Source organism: Orbicella franksi, chromosome 1 (assembly GCF_964199315.1).
Source record: "Orbicella franksi chromosome 1, jaOrbFran1.1, whole genome shotgun sequence".
Lineage (NCBI taxonomy): Eukaryota > Metazoa > Cnidaria > Anthozoa > Scleractinia > Merulinidae > Orbicella > Orbicella franksi.
The window spans coordinates 14,826,561-14,847,242 of record NC_138145.1 but is presented as its reverse complement, the minus strand read 5'-3'; the positions used below and the strand labels follow the sequence as shown (position 1 = coordinate 14,847,242).

Below are 20,682 nucleotides of genomic sequence, written 5' to 3'. Positions count from 1 at the left end.
CGCGATTGCAAATGCTAGCGTAGAATAATGTACGTAATTTAAATGTTCTATGAAACTTGAGAGTCTACAGAAACTGGCAGCGTCACGCAACGTATCAACAAATCGTGACCTCTTCACTAGCATGGACTTTGACACTATGCATATGTGACTGTAAAACCTCGGTTGCTGCTGAAAAATGTTGATTTTAGCAATAGACAAAGGTTGAAAGTCAGCTAGTGAAATCATTTATTTACGGTATATATATATTAAAGTGAGAGCGTCGAACGCACTCAATCTCTGATTACTACTAGTTTTTATTTTTTATTTTCTTTAAAATTTACAATCATTTTGGACCAAGCAGCACAAAAGAACGTGTTATACAAATCAAAAGTAGATAATCCAGCGCTTTGTTTTACAGTGCATCTGCACGTTGATCAGTTTCTTTTAGGGTCTGTGTTTTTATTTGCTGAAGACTTGTACAGAGCCAAAGATGTTGCTTCCGAGAATGATGACCAGCTCCCTCATTTGTCCTTTCAGTTCTGCTATTTCACGGCTGAGGTCCTGGTATCGAGTTTGGTTGCCCAGTCTTCCCCTTTTAAGGAACAGGGGTGGAAAAGGGGAAGTGCCACTTAAGAAGGATTCCTGCCACAAGAAAGCAAATAAAGACGAGAACGCCTACTTAGGTCTCATTTAGTACGGTTCGTTTATTTATTTTGTGCCGTGGCTTGATCATAATTGCACTGCCATACATTTTTTTTGCGAAGCTTCACCTTATTTGTAGCATAAGTACAGCGTTCTTTTATGTTACTCACAAATGCGCAAAACTAAACAGTAGAAATAATTGGAGCGCAGGCAGAGAACCTCAACAACCAAACACCCATTTTAGCTGCATTTGACATGAGTATAAAAATTTTGTTGGTCAGAGCACCGTGATAACTAGAATATTTGTAAATTTTAATCCCTATTAATTTTTTAATTTCCGCGATTCAGATTTACTTGCAGTCACTTTATACGAAAGGGAGATATCAATACAATTTAGGAATTATCAAGTAGCATGGTGATCAACTTACCGCCAGCTGCATGCCAAAAATGAGTCCTCCCATGAGTTGGGTGCCATTTTGCAGGCATGAATTAAACTGCTGGCTCGCAGCGGAGCTTGGAATTTGGCCAAAGAGAAGCGAGTAGATTTTTAAGTGTTCCAGGTCAAATTCTAATCTTTGGAGTACCTGTTTGGAAAGAAAATGAGATTATGTTAATCATTCCTGCCCTAACCGACGTCCGTTCATGGACATTCCCTTCGCTGGTCTCAGTACAAATGTCTGATTTTATGGTCAGATAGTATCTCCACTATGACATATCTTATTCTCAAGATTTCACCACGTAAACGACTAAGTTTGTATTATGACTGAGGTAGAGATATATCCTGATTTGCGCCACATCAATGTTCAGGAAAGCGTCATTAGTTTTGATCGAGGCCTACAGTCTTACATAGACTTCTTTATGGTGTGGGGTGGCAATAGTGGAAACAGACCTTCAGACAAAAATGCAGTCCACCCTTAAAGCTTGGCTCTGCAGAATGGTTCTCTCTTACCATGGCGTCCTGGCTTTGCTGGCCATGTTTTCAGTAAAACTGGGAAGCAGGTATTCCAGGGTCCTCTAGAACCCCCACCTAGGAATTGAAGCTGTTTTCTAGACCAAGGGAAGTAGACCAAATACTAGGCAGGTACCTAAGGTTCCCCTATAGATCCGCCACCGGGGAATGGACAATTCCCTATATGAGACGCGCCTGCAGGGAATCATGGTAGTTGTACTCATTATCTTGGACTGGATATTTGTTTTCATGAATACAACTACCATGATTCTCTGCACGCGAGTCTCGTAGAGGGAATTGGCCAGTAAGGTTGTTTGTGGGAAGGGGCCAAATGCTAGGCAGGTCCCTCTAGACCCACAACCGGAGAGTTAAGGCTCTTCCTTCACCTAGGGAAAGAGGCAAAATGCTACTGACCCGGCAACATCTTGAATTAAAAAACGAAAAGTATTCGAACATTTAATCACACTCACCGTCACGCCTGAGGACGAGATGTTGGAACTTGCCATGGATCTGTTGAAGGTGATACTACCCTGAGAACAAAAAAAGAACACATTGAACGTTATGCTTGGAACACTGTTACACCACTACTGCGTCACAGACGAGGTTGAACTCTCAGATGACATATTTGGTCTATTCAATGTAATAAATATCTCAGTTTCAAGATGATGTTGCTAGGCACAGAACGTGACACTTACAAACTTTTCCAACGTTGTGTTGAGGTGCCGTGTGAGATTGACACACCAGTCATTCAGAACTTGTGGGGGAGGCGTGAATCCTATTTGTGCTGGCCCCACCACTGAATGGCCCACCGTGGACCTGCGACCTCTCAGATTGGATGAGTTGACGCTTGGTAGTATGAAGATTACTGTTAAAGCCAACATGGCTAACGCGTTGAGACTAATACGTCCTGCAATCAATCAGTTAGTCAACTAGTTAACCAGCCTATGAATGAATGAATGAATGAATGAATGAATGAATGAATGAATGAATGAATGAATGAATGAATGAATGAAGCAATGAATCAATCAATCAATCAATCAATCAATCAATCAATCAATCAATCAATCGGTCAATCAGTCAGTCAATCAATCAATCAACCAACCAGTCAATCAAAAAATCAGTAGATAAATTGATCGGTCAATCAAGGCAGCCAGTCGCTCGGTCTGTCGGTTGCTGGAACAGTAATCCAATCAGTACGTGCGACCGACAGCCGGTCAATTAGTTGCCAATGAAAAGTAATATTGTAATTTAGCTAAGCTAGCCGGCTTTGGAAAAGAAATCATTGGTGAAACTTCAACTGAGCAGATGAATGGCAACCGACTGCCAACTGTCAACCTTGTCGTAAATACATCAATATGGGAGTAAATAGTAAAATGATTAGAGAGTTAGAATTGTATAGTATTATTATCAATATTTACGCGAGAAACCTGATCTAATTCTAAGAAACCCAAGCAATACTAATAGATAGGAAGTTATATTCATAGAATAAATTATCGTTCCCTCCAGTGGCTGCTGGGTCATCATTAGATTTCCAGAAAGATAATAACACCATCGGTGATGTCCTCGTATGATTTCATTTTGCTGTATTAGTGGTTCGCGTTAGACTTCCCTAAGTTGAATGCTAATTGCTTTCACTGATTTCTTTTGATGGCTGCCACTACAACTGTTCGATTCAATTTGACCATGAACTTGATGTGGCTGCCGAGGCCCGAGGCGAGCATCAGAAGTGTATCACAAAGACAACAAAATGTTTAAAACAGTAGCAACGAGTCAAAGTAGTTCACGCATTTCCTTCATACCTAACATTCTTTCAAATGCACGGAGGGTTCTTGATACAATGAAACAAAATGGCGATGAGTTTCTAAGATGTGACTGATTGGGTTTCGCGGTCGGTGGGCCTCTTTTAAATAAGGACTATTGTTTGATTAAGATCTGAAATCATCTCAACAGATTTAGATAGTGAAATATGTTCCTTCAAATACGGTGGAAACGCGATGGGATGATTCATTTGTTGCTGTTAAAGGGAGTTTCAGTTGTTTGTTTGAGAGAAAAAATTTCCGTTTTTGTTTATTTATGGTAATCCAAAACCACCTCTAAGTAGAAATTAGCCTGATTGAAATGACATTGGTAAATTGTTTTCCTAGCTAATAAATATGATTTATTTCGAAGTCGCTCTAATAATGTTTTGTTTTTTCTTCAAAGTGCTACAAAGAGTTGAAACCTACGTTTACGTGCACGAGGGATCTAACGGAAACAGTCACTACCAAGTCAACGTTGTAAATACTATGTTTTGCAGTTAACTTCCCGTTTCCAAAGATAAGACATTGTGAAGATATTGAATCTACAAACGAAAAAGCATCCGTGATTAATTAAAGAATATTAGCTTCCAGAATCAGGACCCGTTAAACGACTCGTTTTCCCCCGTGACGCAGCAATAGCAATCCTGCCGGCGCTACCCCGCGGGTTCTGAGATATAATACCCATTTTAGGGTTATGACAGGCATACGAAAGGAAATTGAGCAATAAAAAGAAAGAGGCGCATAACATCTATCAATGGATTGAGAAATAAACTTTATAACCAAGGCAAAATAGACGACGGTTCAGTTACAGCAAACATTTTAAAAAAGCATTGTATCTGCATGTCGTTTCCCACTGTAAGCGAAATCATTCATCGTGCAATTGGTTATCACTATAGACACAGTTTTAAGAAAAATAAATAATTCGTTTAATTAGGAAACGCCTTTTGTAGTACCGGATAATCTTGTGCTTTGGTTAACACTGTTTCCTTTGATCACCTAGAAATAGAGTTAAACACAGCGATGAAATAACTCATTATAATTCTTTGCTCATTTAATTGAATAAACAATTCCGTTCCAGTGAAACAAACTGCTTTCACAATTTCTAATTATACTTTAATTCCAAAGCATCTGAACAACAATAAAAATTATTAGGAAAGTTTTGATAACTTTTCCTAGTTTTAAATGCTATATTTAACAATTATTCACCGAAGTGGAGGTGAATAGTACTTGCTAGTCACTTCTGAGCTGGCCAATCAGCGCGCGTGAAAAGCACAGTTCACTTGTGTGGTATATACTAGTGAAAACCAGCTTCACCTGTCAAAACAGCCAAGGTGAAGAAACCCCGTATAAAAATGTAGTCAAAACGCTACGTTGTACTAAATTTGGGTGATAGAAGTTCTGCTTACTATATATTTCGCGATATGTTTCCTTTTTTCTTTCTTTTTTTTTTTTAACAGACAACTGTTCATTCTTGTATGGAACTGAAGGATATAACGTGACTGCAGTTTACAGCCATACTCACACCACGGGAAGGAACAAAATGAATTTAAACTAAGAAATGATATTAAAAATGGTCAAATTCAAAAGCCGACGAAGGGGCGACTAGATTTGGGGCGGAAGTTGTGTAACACTAGCTAATTAGAATATCAAATTACGGAAAATTTACTTTGAAATTAAATACATACTCTGTTTCAAGAGAAAACCGTGATGAAAAAATGATCTTCATTTCGAGATGAGATTAGCGTTTTTATTCCAATTAAAAGAATGTGTGGGACCGCCAGCGGAAAGCGGGGGCCTTAATAAACCTTGAATTGTAGTAAATTTATGTCGCTGAGAAGTCATCAATTTTTTATGCTTCCTTGTTGATGTTTGATGTTATGAAGACGAAGGCGTTGCATATACCTTAAGTTTAACAAAATAAACCTCACAAATAACTGCTGGCATGAAGTAAATTAGTTTTTAATCTTAAATATATTAAGTACAATACGTTAAAGAATCACTACATCACACAGCCCATCCATCGGTTACAACTGATGAAACGGAAGTGCAAAGTCAACATAGTAATTTCTAAGAACGTCAGATATTAAAAAAACGAGACTTTGTGGATGGAAAACGTGCTTGTATTAACAAAACTTTTTCCAACCAACACTAAACGGACAGCATGCACGATCAAAGTGAAACATTACGAACTACATATTTTCCGTTACCGGACATCAATGAAAACATATTACATGGCACTTTCGATTTGATAGCCGGGTGTCATGTTACGATCGCTCAATTAACTGTAGTATCAAATTTTTCGTAGGTTACTTTTATTCTAGGGGGTATATAACAAGATTTTGTCCAACGTTAGTTCGCAATGACAACGAGAACTATGAAATTGAATGTCTACACAACGCTGACAAGACAAGACGTTTTACAATATCAGCCTTTAACAGGGAAAACACATAAATTAAAAACGTTATGATAATGCGACATTTACCACTCTTCTGTACCGTGTCACAAAAAACAAAAGTACACTAGATTTAGTTCTTTGGCATGTTTTAACACCACCAAAAATCAAACAAAGACAATGTACAGCACAACAGTGTGTTTAAAAGTTATTTAAAGCAAAGAAAGAGCCTTAAGAAAGGAAGGATCTCAAGGAAGAAGACAGAGGAAGTTCATTAGATCATCATATAAATCATTATATTTAGAATTTCGTCCCGAGGAAGAATTTATTTTTTGCTTGTTACAGGGAATAAGGGAAACTCAATTCCCCTCTTGAATACTCATTACTTGGGTATTTAAGCGGGTAAAGATGGGGAACGATCATTCAATCGAGCTCGAGATCAATGGTATTATTTGGAACAAAGGAAAACGTGTGTGAAGAAATGTCTACTCCCAACATGAAAACTACAACATCAGGTCAGTGTAAAGGATTTTTTCAAGGATTATGGTTATGTTTCAGTTAGGTAACATTCTAATATTTATTGGTAGAGGGATTTCCAAATTGCTTGATGAGCTACTATATAATTTTATTTAAGTCATACAGTCCCAAACACAAAGATGTTAAAATTAAATGTTTATCACCATGTTAAGCTAAGCGATTGCTACGTGCTGTTCATCAGTTTAATTTCTTCTTTTTCACTTTGAAACAACATAAAAATTACATTAAACGAATCTAAAACTTGTGTTATAGTTTATCTTGTCGCTAGTCTTTACCGACTCGCCATTGTTTGTTCGCTCTGTATGGCTGATGGCTGTATAACCCTTCCTCTCATTCTTAACAGAGATCCAACCACAATTAATTAAGTAAAAATGCATTTTCAAGTACTTAGGACAGGCCACGAGAACAACGAAACTAATCCATTACAGCACATTGCCTCGATTAATTACTAAGTTTTCTAAGCTGATACCAAATAAATGAAGGACTATTAGTAAGGTGATTTTGTTTGCATTTAGTCAAGAGCAATCTTCAACTTATAAATTAACCGTGAAAGTTTTCCCTTATATAATGGCAAAACGCTTTTATTTTTATTCTAACAGGTTTCTCACAGCTCTCGGTTTTACTGAGCATCGCAACAGTCTTATTGATGGTGACCGGCAGCTCTATGGCTGCCCCATTCAAAACCAGCATTGGCCAACCCGCTGGAATTCCTTCACCCTCTATCATAAAGAGTTATATATATTCCAAAAGCCTTGTACTCTCAAAAATTGTCGGCGAGACTCAGGCAGCCTTTGTAAGTTAAATATGAGGTCATTTAATCTTAATTTGATAACTGAAACTATATTTAACAATTTAATGCAGTTTTAATTGAATAGTTGATTAAATCTCCTCTCTGGTTTTCACTATATTTAGTAGCAATAAAGCTCTGTGAAGTCTAGAAGTTTTAAATTTGTTGGTTGAATTCTGGCAGCTCGTAATTGAAGTCAAAGAAAGTTTATTCTGATATAATGATTACGAAATTTGCTACATGACTTTTCAGCCTAGGTGTTTATGTTGCTCTAAAGAAATCTGATTCTTTTTTTGTTTGTTCTTATGAGATGTATTGCTTTTAGATATTTTTTAAGAGAGTGTACTAGTGCTTTTACCTAATTCCAAATTAGATATACGGATTTCCGATCTTACATGACCGTATAGTATACAATGCGCTATATCATATCACTCACCCAGCTTGCTTGTCCTATCTGTATAGGCCAAAGATCGTCTGGGGGATGCAAATTACGATGAGTATATTGCCAGAATTCCAGGACTGCCTCGTCCATCATGGAATCTAGATCAGATGACAGTAAGTTGCACCTCGTTAGTTTATACAATTATTTAGTTAGAACAAATTCCAGGGCTTTAATCATAAATTAAAGTAGTTTAAGGCCCAGTTCAGACGCCGAACTTTTCATGAGCCGAACCAAATATATTGAATTAAGTACATGAAAAGTTCGGCGTCTGAATCAGTTAAGAACGGCTATTTGAATTTGGAACGGCCCAGCCGTTCTTCCCGCCTAGCTCAGCCGGGAATTTCGGCTTTGGCACGGCTTTGATTCAGACGTCGAACTTTTCATGAGCCGAACCTAATGCATAACTTATTATAACGTATTTTACAAGCAGTTTTTACTTTGCCTGAAAATCGCTGACATTTCGATGTGTTTTGGTTTAAACTAAATAAAGTTCGGCGAATTAAGTTCGACGTCTGAATCAACAGGTGTACTTTTGATAATTTGGGTCGGTCCAAATTCGAATTAAGTTCGGCTCATGAAAAGTTCGGCGTCTGAACTGGGCCTAACTTCTACGTACAATTAACAAAAAATAAAGTTTAAGGGCTCAAGGTATTTATTTATATTGATCGAAAGAACTCCGCTTTATTCATTTACAAGTTACGAGTCAACCAAACGCATCAAACTTAATATCAAGGGACAATAAAGAAGGCAAAATAAGGCAACACAAACATGGCCACTGCTAACCTTAAGTCCCAAGCTGGCAACTGCATTTTTTTTCTGCTGACTGGCTGAGAAGAATTCAATTTGAAGCAATACGTATATTTGTCCGCAGTCACTTAAGGCCTTCGGTCTTTAATTAACTTGCAGTTATTCCTGAAGTATTTGTTTCTCTACTGATTCCTTTACAATGTTTTGATATCACCGATATCACCGAAAACGTAGCTTAGTGCCAGCTCTGTGTCTACTGTTTTCTTGTAAGAATTAACTCTTATCAATATTACCTGCGATTTTAAAGTTGTATGACACTCGTTTCAATGAAAATGCAAATTTTATTCTTTAAGGCTTTTGAGGTGCATTCGACCCTGAAAATTGAAGTAAATACGCAAACAAGAGGAGGTTTCTAAGAATTACAGGAACTCTGAAAAAGAGCGTTTCCGCTGGCCAATCAAGTGAATAAAATCTCCCAATATATTTTATTTTTTCGTTTTTCTAATTTCAGGAGCAAGCGCTTCTAAAGAAGACAGTCGAAGAACTTTATGTTTTCAGGGAATTCATCGAGGAAATGAGAGCTCATGAGTCTCAGAACCAGAGCAGCCAATTTACCGCAAAATTTCAAGAAATAGAATATCAAATTGACGACGTAAAGAATCTTATTCAAAACGTGGTAAGTAAAGGACAAATTATAAGCAAGAACTGAAGTCAGTAAAATACTAAACTTCTGTGAAAAAAAATTTCCTTTGCTACTGTCCATTGACGGTTTTCCTCGACCATATTCAGTTAAATTTTTACTAACTGTCCCTCAGGCTTTATGTATCATGTTTATTTGGAGAATAGTTGTGGAGGCGCGGTGGCCTCACGGTTAGTGCGCTCGACTCCGGATCGAGCGGTCCGGGTTCCAGCTCTGGCTGGGGACATTGTAAATGCCTTTCTCCGCCCAGGTATACAAATAAGTGCCGGCGCCGCATTTAATGTCAGAGGTAGCCTGGCAATGGACTAGCATTTCACCCATGAGGGAGTAGAAATGTTCTTAGTCGCTTCATGCTACAGAAACCGGTATAAGCTCCGGCCTGATGGGCCACTTGGCTCTTAGGAAGTCTTCACCTACCTTACTTGAAGACTGCAGTGTAAAGCATCATCCATTAAACAATGGTTTACTTTCTTTTCCACAGCAATTGGTACTTGGTTATGTTGCAACACAACCATCAGGACATCCCAAGCCAACTCTCAAACCGGTCGCAACCCAGAAGGAACGGGATGAGTTAGAGCTGGGTGTACTGAAAGAGTTCCTATGGTGGCTTGTTCCTGTCCAAGCCGAATTTCATCGGGAGACCATGGCTTAACTGAACTAACTAAGCAATGTTGATTGTTGTTTTCGTACATTGTATCAATGAAGTGTATATCGTAGAGCTTAATGCTCGTGGTATCTGTTGTTAACACTGGATTGGCTTGTAATCCATGACTTCTCAGACTTTTAAGAATAAACTACTGTGTCAGTGAAATAACCATAGTTTGTTATTGCAATTGCAAATTCATAAATAATCTGAAGGAGCTTTTTTCATCTAGAAATAAACTGCTATCTTAATTCTCGTGACGTTTCAAGAACTGAGCAATGCGTACGGATCATTTTTGTACCTCCTTATATTGTAAACGATAATGGATTATAATTTTTTGTACTTTTTTTTATAAATAAACGACGATTGACCGTGGTTGACTGATAGATAGATTGATCGACTGACTGATTAATGCATGGCGAATAACTTACTGATTGCTTGCCTGCTTCCTTGCTTGCTTGCTTGATCGATTGATTGGTTGTTCACTCGCGATCTATCCAAGATTGAATAGTCAAGCTGGTAAAGCATTGAATGTACAGAAAACAGTTTTGCGGATTGAAAAGTGAACCCTTACGATGCCTTTTGCAGCTGCCTGTTCTCTCTATTTCAATAGCAGGCAAAGTGTACTGTTTCATTTGCATGAATAGAGCCTTGCTGTTGGTTGAGACTCCAACATTTTCGAACGGAAACTATCTGTTCTCCCGAAAGCCATTGTAGTAGGAAAAGACAATGGAATAGTCCGCGCGTTAAAGTCGTAGCTTGAAATGTTCTTGAATGAAATGAAATCCTTTGATAAGCTTTCAATTACCGTGGGACATGCAGACTCAGAATAGTTGTACTAAACGCCAACTTTGACAAGTAAGCAGTTTTTGACCGTTTTCCCCATGTTTGGGAATCATTGGTTTAGTTGTCGATAACGGTCAAAACTGCGTTGTCAGTGGACGGTGCTTTGAGTATGTCTATTGTGTTTTGAGCATGCGTTGTGAGCGTTAGTTCCCAAGGTCTCGCTGAATCGACGGAGACATCGACAACTAAGGCTACAATGTGTGGAATGCTCGCACAGGGCACAGCTAGGAAACTATTTAAAAAGTACTTTACTAGCCTGTAATGCAGGCGTATTTTAGCGAGCAAGAGCATTTTGATCAAGGGAGCGCCAGTAACGCTAATTCGTGAGTACACAGCCTGCACTGCAGGCCAGCAATTTACCAGTTTTATTTTATTCAGTGTTTATAAGCCTAACATAAACTATTTATTTACTATGTGTTTGCTCTATCCTCTCTTATTTTAGTTTTCTTTTATCCTAAAGTAAATGTATCTAATTAAAGGGCATATAATTAGGTCACTGTATTTTGCCCCTTCCAATCAGGTTATGTTTGGCAAGTCAGGAAAGGTTTGGGTTGTGCCCACAGGCTGAGAAGATTAACTCTATCTTCACTTTTGGTTGCGAATCGAGTCTGTCGATACCGGTTGTCGATGTTAGCTTTGTAATCGAGTATGGCATTTGTTGTCTGAGAATCAAGGTCTGGTTTGATTATTTCTATCTGGTGCTCTCAAAGTATTTCGCTCAAAATGATGAATATTAAAATAACTCGCCAAGACTGCGAACAACCCGCAACAGCGCCAGTTGTGACTCTTGTGGTGTTATCTTCCCGAGATGGCATTACGCTTAGAGCGTTTTACCACCTTGCGCGCCTGGTATACAAATCTACATACTAAAGATGCCCACCAACATATGACATTTAACTCCCTCCTTAATGATGCAGGAATCCTAAGGTGCCTCCTCAGGTTTGGCTTTTGGGCCAAAACCCTGCAGGGCCAATAAGCAAGATTATAACAGCTGCTTCGCGAGCTTCACTCATTGTATAAAAATAAATAATCATATGGTCAGTTTCCTCGTTATTCAGCGCTACATTTCAGTTTTCATATGTGATTTGTCAATTAGAGTTCCTTGCATGCCCTCTTCATAATCATCAAATTTTAATATCTACGAAAAGGGACGATATAACCCACATAAAAATGTCACATTTGTGGCCGGCCTTCTAGTTCTTGGAACTGAAAGGAACCCTCTACTTGTCTTTATGTGTTTCTGTTAAAAAGACAAAACAAGGTTTGTTAAGTCTCAGCTGTCTTCAGAACAAGTCGCCCAATCAACCAGGCGGCCGGACCCCCTTGAAAAAATCGAACCGCCTTTTTACTGGTTGCCGTCAAAAGTACGTGATGTGTAAATTAAGGACCTTCTACTTCCCGTATTCTCTGCGTGGATTCCACTAGTTTCTTCCATTTTCGTCCAGAAAGGCGTTTTTTATTCCCTTTTAGCCCTATATTATTACAATCGCTTAATCCATAATTTTTTCCGTGAAGTTAGCGTTCTTCTTGCGTCATCATTTGGTAGCCTTTCAGCAAGGGGCTTTCTCGTACGACACCCATCAGGCACCAGGAAAAAATACGAAGTTAAAACAGGAATCGAAATAATCGGTAAATAATAGCGGACAGTAACGTTTTCTTTATAAGTGTCTTAAAATTGCTATACCTAAAAAATTTTGTATTACATCATGCACAGTTAGGTCGAATCTTGCAATTGTTTATATGAACAAAAAAACACCATAATGGAATAGTAACTCGCAGAAAGAACCCGCACTGACAAACTGGAAGTGGAGGAAATGTGTACGTAGGGTTTCAGCATATTACCCGGAATAATTGGGTAGCCACCAGTAAACCGGGTTGCACTGAATCTTGCATTTCTCACTTTCTCGAGCCTGCATGGTCTGCTCTTTGACAAAAGGCAAAGGAAAATATACCAGAAGCAAACTGTTCTAAACTAATTATTGGACATCAAAATATCTGCCCACCCAAGTAAAACGAAGTTAAGACAGACTGCTGGACATCTAAAGACCTTAGTGCAGTGTTTGTCATAGCATAATTATAAATGCTTATAGCAAACAAATAACTCAAACAGGCGTACGTTATAATCATGTTTGAAATGAAATGAAGCAAAGAAGGTTGGCTAAAAGTGTTTGGTGATATTCATACATGGACTCAAACTAACAGTGTTATAAAACATCAACAAAGTAAGGTTAATATAGGAACCAACTTACGACTTGTCAACCACACAATGAAATCAGTGTAACGTTAAGTCATTTGTTTTGTTTAATTTCATTTAATTTGCATTTGTAGTCACGCTGTTTAAGTATCTTTTATCGCTCGCTCTGTCTCGTCTGGAATATGTTTTGTGTACAATGTTTGGCGTTCCTTGCCGAATAAGGCGTAAGCAAAAGAAATCTTGAACTTGAGTATCCCAAACTATAAAAATTTAAAGACAGAAGTAGTAAATGTGTTAAGTATGATGCCATTCTTGTACTATTACAAGCTATTACATGTACCGGATCACTGGTGCATTTTTAGAATGGATCACTGGAAAATGAAGAAAAAAGAAATTTTCAGGGAGCCAATGAAATGAACGCACAACTGTGGGGTGAATCAGCGTTTAATTCAGTGAATACATTAATATGTACTCTACTAATTTTAGATTCTGGCGAACATTAAAGTGCCTGAATTCCTACCAGTATGCAAATTCCAACACAGGAACGCCATGATATTAAAGAAATGACTTACACGTTTTTCCAAGCTTAATTCCGGATGAAGTGAGACTCAATAAAGGTAACACAAATGACGTTATGATATCAATACGGGCGTTTAGAGCTTAAACGACGAAAACTAGTTTGTAAGTTTGTACTTCTTCTTTCTTAACTCTCCGGCTTCCTCCTTAGAGAACTTGAAGAGCAAATAAAACAAATCATCGCAACAAAGCGCTGCAATTAGTTGCATTGTTTGGTCTACGGGGAAATTGAATCTGATAAGCCCATTGAATACTCCCGCTCTATCCGGTTAGTTCACGAAACTTTTTCTGTAACACAAACGGACGTGACTCAAATTTGTTCTTGACTTCTTAAAAACGTACGACATAAAGTGGTCTTCCTTTTAGCAGTAAGTGATATTTCTGTTCTGTTACTGAGCCGGGTTGCAGGAAGCCAATACAGCGTCACCTAACAGTCACACGAAAAGTGAAAAGACATGATTTCTGTGCAGTTGAATTGAGGAAGATACTAGCTATGAGAATAAAATCATGAGAGAGTACCTAACGGTTGGTCTTGCATCAGAGAAAAAGTCCCTCATAGACGCGAGCGGAATACGAATTCACCAACGCCTGCTAAAATAGGTCCCATTTTCCCTGAAATTTAGAAACATGACGAATAAGCAGGATTTCCTTTTGATAGAACTTAACTTAAATAAAAGGGGCTCGATAAAATGGGAATTATTCATCTTGGATTGAGCTGTTTAAAAAGACAACCTCCAGAATAGTGAACCCATCGCCAAAACACACCTTACTAAGTGGAACATACTGATTTTGGCTACTCTCAGTGATATGTCGTCTGCCGCAGGTAAGCTACTAATGTTTGTACATGTTTGGTGTGTTGGGAGACATTTAAGGTCCTTTAGTCTTAAGATGGGAGTATCCTACTGATTGTCGTATAACTATTGCAATGTGGGGAAGTTCTGATATATTAGTCCGGATCCTTTGCCGAGTTGCTCGGTTTTAAAAGTTTCATTGACTTGGTTCTGCTTTATGTAAAAAAGGGAAATGATTTACTTACCCAGGGAACAATTTAGAGCACTCAATAATTCGTTATTAGGCCTGCCTGCGTGGTTGTCGAATTGGAATGCCAAATGTTGGTTTTTGTAGAGCGAGGAAATCTGGTTACTCAGACAAAACCCTGGAAGCAAGGAAAGTTGCGAGATTTTTACTACTTACACTATTTACAAATCTTAAGCTGCGATATTGCAACGTCAACAAGGAAAATATAGAAATGGAAAAAAGAAAAGTGCTCAGTGACAAAAGAAGCTTAAGCTTTTGAGTTGATCATTGACAAGAAGATAACGAATATAACTCGGACATAACGAATGATCACAAAAAACAGAATTGTACATGTTACTTCTAGGTTTTTGTAAATGGTTAGAAGAAAGAGTGTCGGCATCAACTTTGTGTTATCAGAGTAAACGATGTAAAATAACAACAAAGTTTCCCGTTATTAGAAAAGAATTTATCCACCAAATATCAGATGTTCTGAATTTCTAACAATTCGAATCCGCTGCAAAAGGGTTGCACCTCGCTACCCATCTGCGCACAAAGCTCTAGAAAACAATATCGCCGCTAAACTTAGGTCTCAAGTTTGTAAAGTTTACTGAAAAATAAAGCTTTGTATAGTATTATGAAAATAAAATTGAATAGAAGCGTTATTCACTAGTTTTTACAGTTCGTATTATGCCACTGCACAACTTTTTAAGAATTTATTTTAATACATAACTTGTCTCATGTCTTTCGTTCTAATTTTCAGAAACCTCATTGTTGCTAGTCTTGTTCCTTGGACTGGCCGCATACTCCTTTGGGATTCCAAGTGACAGAAAGGGAAGTCTATTCTTGAATATGGTGTATATTTGTGACGATAAGCCAAACTTGGTTCGGTTAGTCACAGAAACAAAAATGGCCTATGTAAGTATCGATGTCTTTTTTTTTAATTTAACTGCTAACACATATCTGGTAAAAGGCAGCCTACGTTATTGTTATTTTATTGTTCTTCAATTCATCTGAAACACTGCATCCGCGCAGAAGAAATCTTGCAAAGTCTTTCGGCTAACGCAATTCTAATAACTACAACTTATCAACTCATAGACCTAAAAGATAAACAAATTACTGTCGTTTAATTAGTACGTTGCATCTAATTGTGAACACTTCATCGAAAAGGATAGTGCGATGTGTTATCGTTTGACCATATTGTCACATGCTTTCAAAAAGAAAAATACTGATGATACTCCTATATATTCGATAAAATGAGAGCAACTGTTTTCTTCTTTGGGAGCAGAAGTGTAAAAAATATTTCAATATATAGAGAGGAAGCAACATCAGCCTTAGCTGGTTTTCATGCGGGTCGTCTATCCTGGTTGAATTGGAATTTGGAGATGCTGGTTTTCGCGGAGGGAGGAAATCCGGAGAACCCGGAGAAAAACCCTCGGAGCATGGCGACTGAACCAACAACAAAGTCAACAAACATATATGGCACCGGGCCGTAATCGAACCTAGGCCACATCGGAGCAGGGAGGCGAGCGCTCTAACTGCGCTATCCTTGCTCACCAAGTTTGCGTTAGTTTGCGTTAGTTTGCGTTTGTGATCTGCTAAACATCAAATGTTTGACGACGATTCGTGTATCTTTCAATACCTTATTAGATGATCTTTTTCACGACATGCTCACGCTTAGATGCAACCTAAGAGGCCGACGGCACTTTACAGCAAGGACACTAGAACCATGATCACAACTGTTTTGGTGACTACAGAATGAGTCTAATGTACATCTAATGTACAAGATTAGAATTTTACAGTGTAAAAACGCAAAATACTCTTGTTAATACGGGCCTTCATTCTATTGTCAAGATATGCAAATGTAAAGAAAAAAGAGACATCAAAGTTTTCACGCTTCGAGTTTCCTAACTGTTAACTAGCAGACTAAAGCGTTCTCGGTCCGCTTTTCTTTTAATTGACTTCTTCATATCTGCTATGGATATAACGCGGCAATAATAACTCGACCTGGGTTATAGTCGCAAACTGTGTACTAAGACTGTTGTAGGAACTATCAGTTAAAACATAACAACAGAATCAGATTTCCCCAGGCCCACCAAAATAAGTTATCCATAATTAAACTATATTACAAGTAACACATATTGAGTTTATCCTAAATATCCAGTAAGGAAATGTGATCAGAGATGCAGAGAGTTAACTTTCTTAAGATCAGTACACAAGTGACATGCTATTCTAATTCATTGTTAATAATATCTTTTTAGGCGAAAGAACACTTTGGGGATGCTGAAGAATCAAGAGAAGTTACGATAAAAGGAGTGGAACTGCTGGATAATTATCAGACGATGCCAGTAAGTTTGCACTCGGAACTGTTGCTCCGGCTATAGATATCATCCAAATAAAATCCAAGTCTTGTCTTCTTTTAAAAGCAAATGACCTAAAGTGGGAAGTGGAAGGGATGGGGGGTGGGGGGTTGTTTATGTCCTAAATTTTAGTGTAAAGACACCGTTGTGTTTTTTGTGAGATGTTCTATGCTAACAAAACTGGGGCTTTCGTCAAATGCATAACTGAAAACTAACAAAGTGATCAGAAGCGATTTCTCTTACCAAAGCATGGCTGATAGAAGAAAGAATCGACAGGCTTCTATTGACCGCTTGACTAATGCATTCAAAAGAAGTGAAAGGTCGTAAAACAAAACGGCTCTACTTTCGGTAACCTTGTTCATTGAGGTAAAGGACAAAAGAGATGAAAGGATAATTATATTAACGTTATTTTGCATATTTTCTGGTTCAATACAAATGGTCAGCTCTGGGAATCATCATTGTGACCGAGAATGTAATGACAATCGTCACTTCGACTGAATACGTTTTTGTTTATGATTTTTCCGTCGTATTTTAGAGTGATATTTTGTGAGTTAAGTTCTTCTTTTTTGCTGCTCTTCTCTTCCTTTTTTGCTTCACTCCATTGTTCATTCCTGTTTTTCAGTGTGACTTCTTGGCATTCATGTTATCGACACTGTGTTGTTATCTGTAATTTCTGGCTCTTTTTTTTTTCAGTTGAGTACGTTTGTATCCAAAGCCTACACACAACTCTCTACTTTCCACGCCATTTTCAAAGACATTTTAACCCAATGGTCTAAAAGTCACGAGGAGAAGGAACTAATGGTAGAGAAGCTTAGAATAATAGTAAACAACACACGCAAGCTTAAAAATTACACGAGAACTATGGTAAGAGAGCATTATTGTCAGGTTAATGTCTACCCATTCATTGTGTTTATTGCATGCACGTTATATTAACGGGAAAATTATGAAAATTATGAGATAATAAATTAATAAATTAATAAATTACTTGAATTAATATATACTAAATTATGAAAGCCCTGAACGACAATTGGAGAAGATCAGCCGAACAAGAAGTGCGGCAAATATGTCTGCGATGGACCCAAATTGAACGACAAGCTCAGGACAGAGAACAGTGGAAGAAAACTGTGGATGACCTCTGCTCCACTTAGGAGCCCAGGGATTATATGACCGAGAGGGCCTCAAATGAAAATAAAATACTGCTTTTAGCCTGTGAGCTATATACATAGCTTCAAAAAAATGAGAGTATTTTGATATGTAAGGAAGAAACTCATTTCTGTTTGCTGATGACACAAGCTTGGTCAGTTTGCATGTTCGGCATGCATAAAAACCTTTCCGAAATGGGTGAGATGTATTTTTCACTCATTTTCAGTGAATATTACGATGTAACTTTGTTCGTATTGGTTTATCCCAAGCTAATAAAACGCACCAATTTCATTGTAACTACATTCGTCCTAAGGAAGTATTTTTCCTTTAGGATTAAGTGCACTACAGCCTTCACTTTGCTAAATCACCAAATACCAATGGTCCGTATTAAATGTATTTGATTGTTCTTTTGTCAGGTCCTTTTGTGTCACCAGCCTCTCCCTAAAGTCAGGCAGTTCAACACAACAACAATTTGGACCAAGTCTCCACCACATCAGAAGAGCTGGATACTGGGCGTTTTAAACGAATTTGAAAAAAGCATGTTTTACCTGCCGTCTGCATTCAAAATGTTTAAAGACAGTAAAGTGTAAAGTGACAAATGGTGTTTGTCATGAAACTATGTGCACTGTATCAGTGTGTTATAACGTAGAGTTTGTAACAGCTCAATGTCCTTTAAGATTAACTGTCAGTTATTTATTTTTTAAAATAGTAGTATGACTACAGCTCCATGTCTGGGGTGTTTTCGAGTGCTTGTCTTAAAGAAAAGCCGCATTTTTTAATGAAAGATTTAATACAAGGAATATATTTTGATTGCATCTTTAATGAATAATCTTGTACTCGTTTAAAAATTACATTTATCTCTATAAGGATCAAGGAGAAAAGCAAAGAATCTCATTGATTCCGAAAGAATAAACTTTCCATTTCAAAAATTAATTATAGCAATAATGTCATAATAACATAGCTTTTACAATTAATGGCGTTTTTTACATTGTTATAATAAAAATGCATTCAGAGGAGTTGTTGACTGAACCTGTTTCAAATCCACAGTATATGGTAAATCCGAGACTCGCTGAGAATTCCAAAACCCTTGTTTGAAAATCCAATAAAATCCACGACTACACTTAAAACGATTTTAGACTCTGAGACAGAAAGAATCAAATAAAAAAGAAAAAAAAAACGAGACTCAGTGACTCATGCATCACAACGGATTGCGAGATTTCTAAATTGGATGAAAAGTTTCTGCGACCCACATTTTTCTAGATTCCATTCGTCACCCAACCCACTGTACCTGAAAAACGTGCGTCTAGAGGCGTTATGGGAAAAACGTGTCAATAGGATAGTTTGTTTTCGTTCTTATATTGACTCCAGTTCCTTTTTACAACAATATTCTGCAGTATTAGCATCGGGGATGAGTACCGCTGAAAGATCGCAAATTAACATGCGAAACATTTTGGCGGACAATTAAGAAGTCACTAAGAAGACTAGATTTTTTTGAATCGCACCAAACTAAAAGCGAAGAAAAGAACCCTGACTGTTTTCCAGTCTAAGATCTAAGCAATGACTACTATTATGGGAAGCTTTCACTCACTTTTCATGTTCAACCAACAACTTTTAGATTCACAAAAGGAAGAGCGGCGGAGTCCGTCAAACAAACTCTCTCTTGTAGTAATCAGAGTTGTCATTTTTTTCGCGCACAAGATTATGGAACGTTAAGTTCTTTGAATATCCGCTTTGAACTATTTATTTTTTACAAGACTAGTTGAAAACTTAGAACTTATAGTATCTCACTGTTGGGTGTTTTGGATAATTTGAGCTGACAAGAGTTGACATCAGGTTCAGAACAATTAGTAAACAACTCAGTCAGTTTGATTGTAAACAGTCAATCTTATTTCTACAGATAGCGAAGTAGACAACTCTAGTTCAGTTCATAGCAAGCAAACGTTCTTTGTCTATAACTAGTACACTCGTGCAATAAACACACCGCGGTTACTAAGCACATCTTTTTATCTCCCACTCAATCTTGCCGTTGCTGCGGTAAGTAGTATTGAGCTCGTTCTCTGGACGTCCCCAAGCCGTACGGTGAAGGTTTGATCCGCACTTCCAGCGCATTGAATCTATCGGAGGTGGGAGCTTCACTTTTTTGTTGTTTGTGCTGATAAATATATTTTGCTTCGCCTCTATCAGATGGATGGAAGACGCGCTTTTACATTCGCCCTCTCTTCTGGCGATCACGGTCCCGGGATCACGGTACAATTAGCAGACGCAGGGAAGTGTAACTGGCAATGTATAACAAGACTGCAATGGTTCTAAGAGTAGAGCAGAGTTTCATATTCCTTATGATTTCTGTCGTCAGTCGAATGGCTCTTCATCTTGGCTGGAAAGTAAAGGGGAACAGTAATAATGTGAATGCTTTGCTTCTTCAGTGCCTGTAAGTAACTGCGTTTACTTGAAAGGCGGACTTTTACAGCGATTTGCCTCGGTAGAAATTTCGAAATGTTTCTAAAATGGATGATGTCCTTCCTGTTCTATGATCTTCTCTTGCCGAGAAATCGTAAAAATTGTATAATAGGATGTATTATTAGTACGTGATCATTATTTGGCAACCATCATTCTACCGTACATGTTTAAGCAAAATTGTGGCTCATCTCATGATGAAGTGGACGTTTTTGTAACCATATATAGAGCTTGCATTCGTCCTCGTACTTGTCATTGGATTTAGACCGGAATATTATTTCAGATCTGACTCGTTTGTAGTTATCTACGAGATGGTTGTTAGAGTAAGCCCACCGTGTCAGTAACGTGGGTGCAAAGTAGCTGTTACTGCTGGGCAGTCGCAATTCTTTTGTTCTTACTGCAGACACTGAGTCTTTTGCACGTTCAGGTTGAGATTGATGAAATATCATAGAATTTTATACACGCGTATGACTCCGGT

General features: G+C 38.0%; 3 protein-coding genes across 3 annotated transcripts; 2 read left to right on the top strand and 1 right to left on the bottom strand.

Moving 5' to 3' along the window:
* Position 1: 1 nt before the first annotated feature.
* Positions 2-4,351, bottom strand: LOC145478150 (uncharacterized). Its single transcript, XM_081456081.1, has 5 exons — positions 4,323-4,351; positions 2,266-2,477; positions 2,041-2,100; positions 1,050-1,205; positions 2-621 (listed from the first exon to the last, which is right to left on the bottom strand). Exons 2-5 carry the CDS (start codon positions 2,449-2,451, stop codon positions 439-441), a joined length of 585 nt encoding a protein of 194 aa, XP_081312207.1. The 5' UTR covers positions 2,452-2,477; positions 4,323-4,351; the 3' UTR covers positions 2-438.
* A 5-nt stretch (positions 4,352-4,356) lies between these two features.
* On the top strand, positions 4,357-13,840 carry LOC145478079 (uncharacterized). The gene is made up of 5 exons (XM_081455987.1): positions 4,357-6,276; positions 6,898-7,091; positions 7,548-7,640; positions 8,786-8,950; positions 9,456-13,840. Exons 1-5 carry the CDS (start codon positions 6,204-6,206, stop codon positions 9,624-9,626), a joined length of 696 nt encoding a protein of 231 aa, XP_081312113.1. The 5' UTR covers positions 4,357-6,203; the 3' UTR covers positions 9,627-13,840.
* An 11-nt stretch (positions 13,841-13,851) lies between these two features.
* Positions 13,852-16,920, top strand: LOC145478191 (uncharacterized). The gene is made up of 2 exons (XM_081456137.1): positions 13,852-15,165; positions 16,509-16,920. The coding sequence occupies exons 1-2, from the start codon at positions 15,100-15,102 to the stop codon at positions 16,629-16,631; spliced, it is 189 nt and encodes a 62-aa protein (XP_081312263.1). The 5' UTR covers positions 13,852-15,099; the 3' UTR covers positions 16,632-16,920.
* The last annotated feature ends 3,762 nt before the right edge of the window (positions 16,921-20,682 follow it).

What these genes read in the sequence shown, in the direction of transcription:
- LOC145478079 (XM_081455987.1), top strand. Translation starts at nt 6,204, where the DNA reads ATGGTATTATTTGGAACAAAGGAAAACGTGTGTGAAGAAATGTCTACT. An exon ending in CATGAAAACTACAACATCAG is followed by an intron (nt 6,277 to 6,897) that starts GTCAGTGTAAAG and finishes TTATTCTAACAG; the next exon opens with GTTTCTCACAGCTCTCGGTT. An exon ending in GCGAGACTCAGGCAGCCTTT is followed by an intron (nt 7,092 to 7,547) that starts GTAAGTTAAATA and finishes CTATCTGTATAG; the next exon opens with GCCAAAGATCGTCTGGGGGA.
- LOC145478150 (XM_081456081.1), bottom strand. Translation starts at nt 2,451, where the DNA reads ATGTTGGCTTTAACAGTAATCTTCATACTACCAAGCGTCAACTCATCC. An exon ending in ACACAACGTTGGAAAAGTTT is followed by an intron (nt 2,101 to 2,265) that starts GTAAGTGTCACG and finishes TTTTGTTCTCAG; the next exon opens with GGTAGTATCACCTTCAACAG. An exon ending in TCTCGTCCTCAGGCGTGACG is followed by an intron (nt 1,206 to 2,040) that starts GTGAGTGTGATT and finishes CTTTCCAAACAG; the next exon opens with GTACTCCAAAGATTAGAATT.
- LOC145478191 (XM_081456137.1), top strand. Translation starts at nt 15,100, where the DNA reads ATGGTGTATATTTGTGACGATAAGCCAAACTTGGTTCGGTTAGTCACA. An exon ending in CAGAAACAAAAATGGCCTAT is followed by an intron (nt 15,166 to 16,508) that starts GTAAGTATCGAT and finishes ATATCTTTTTAG; the next exon opens with GCGAAAGAACACTTTGGGGA.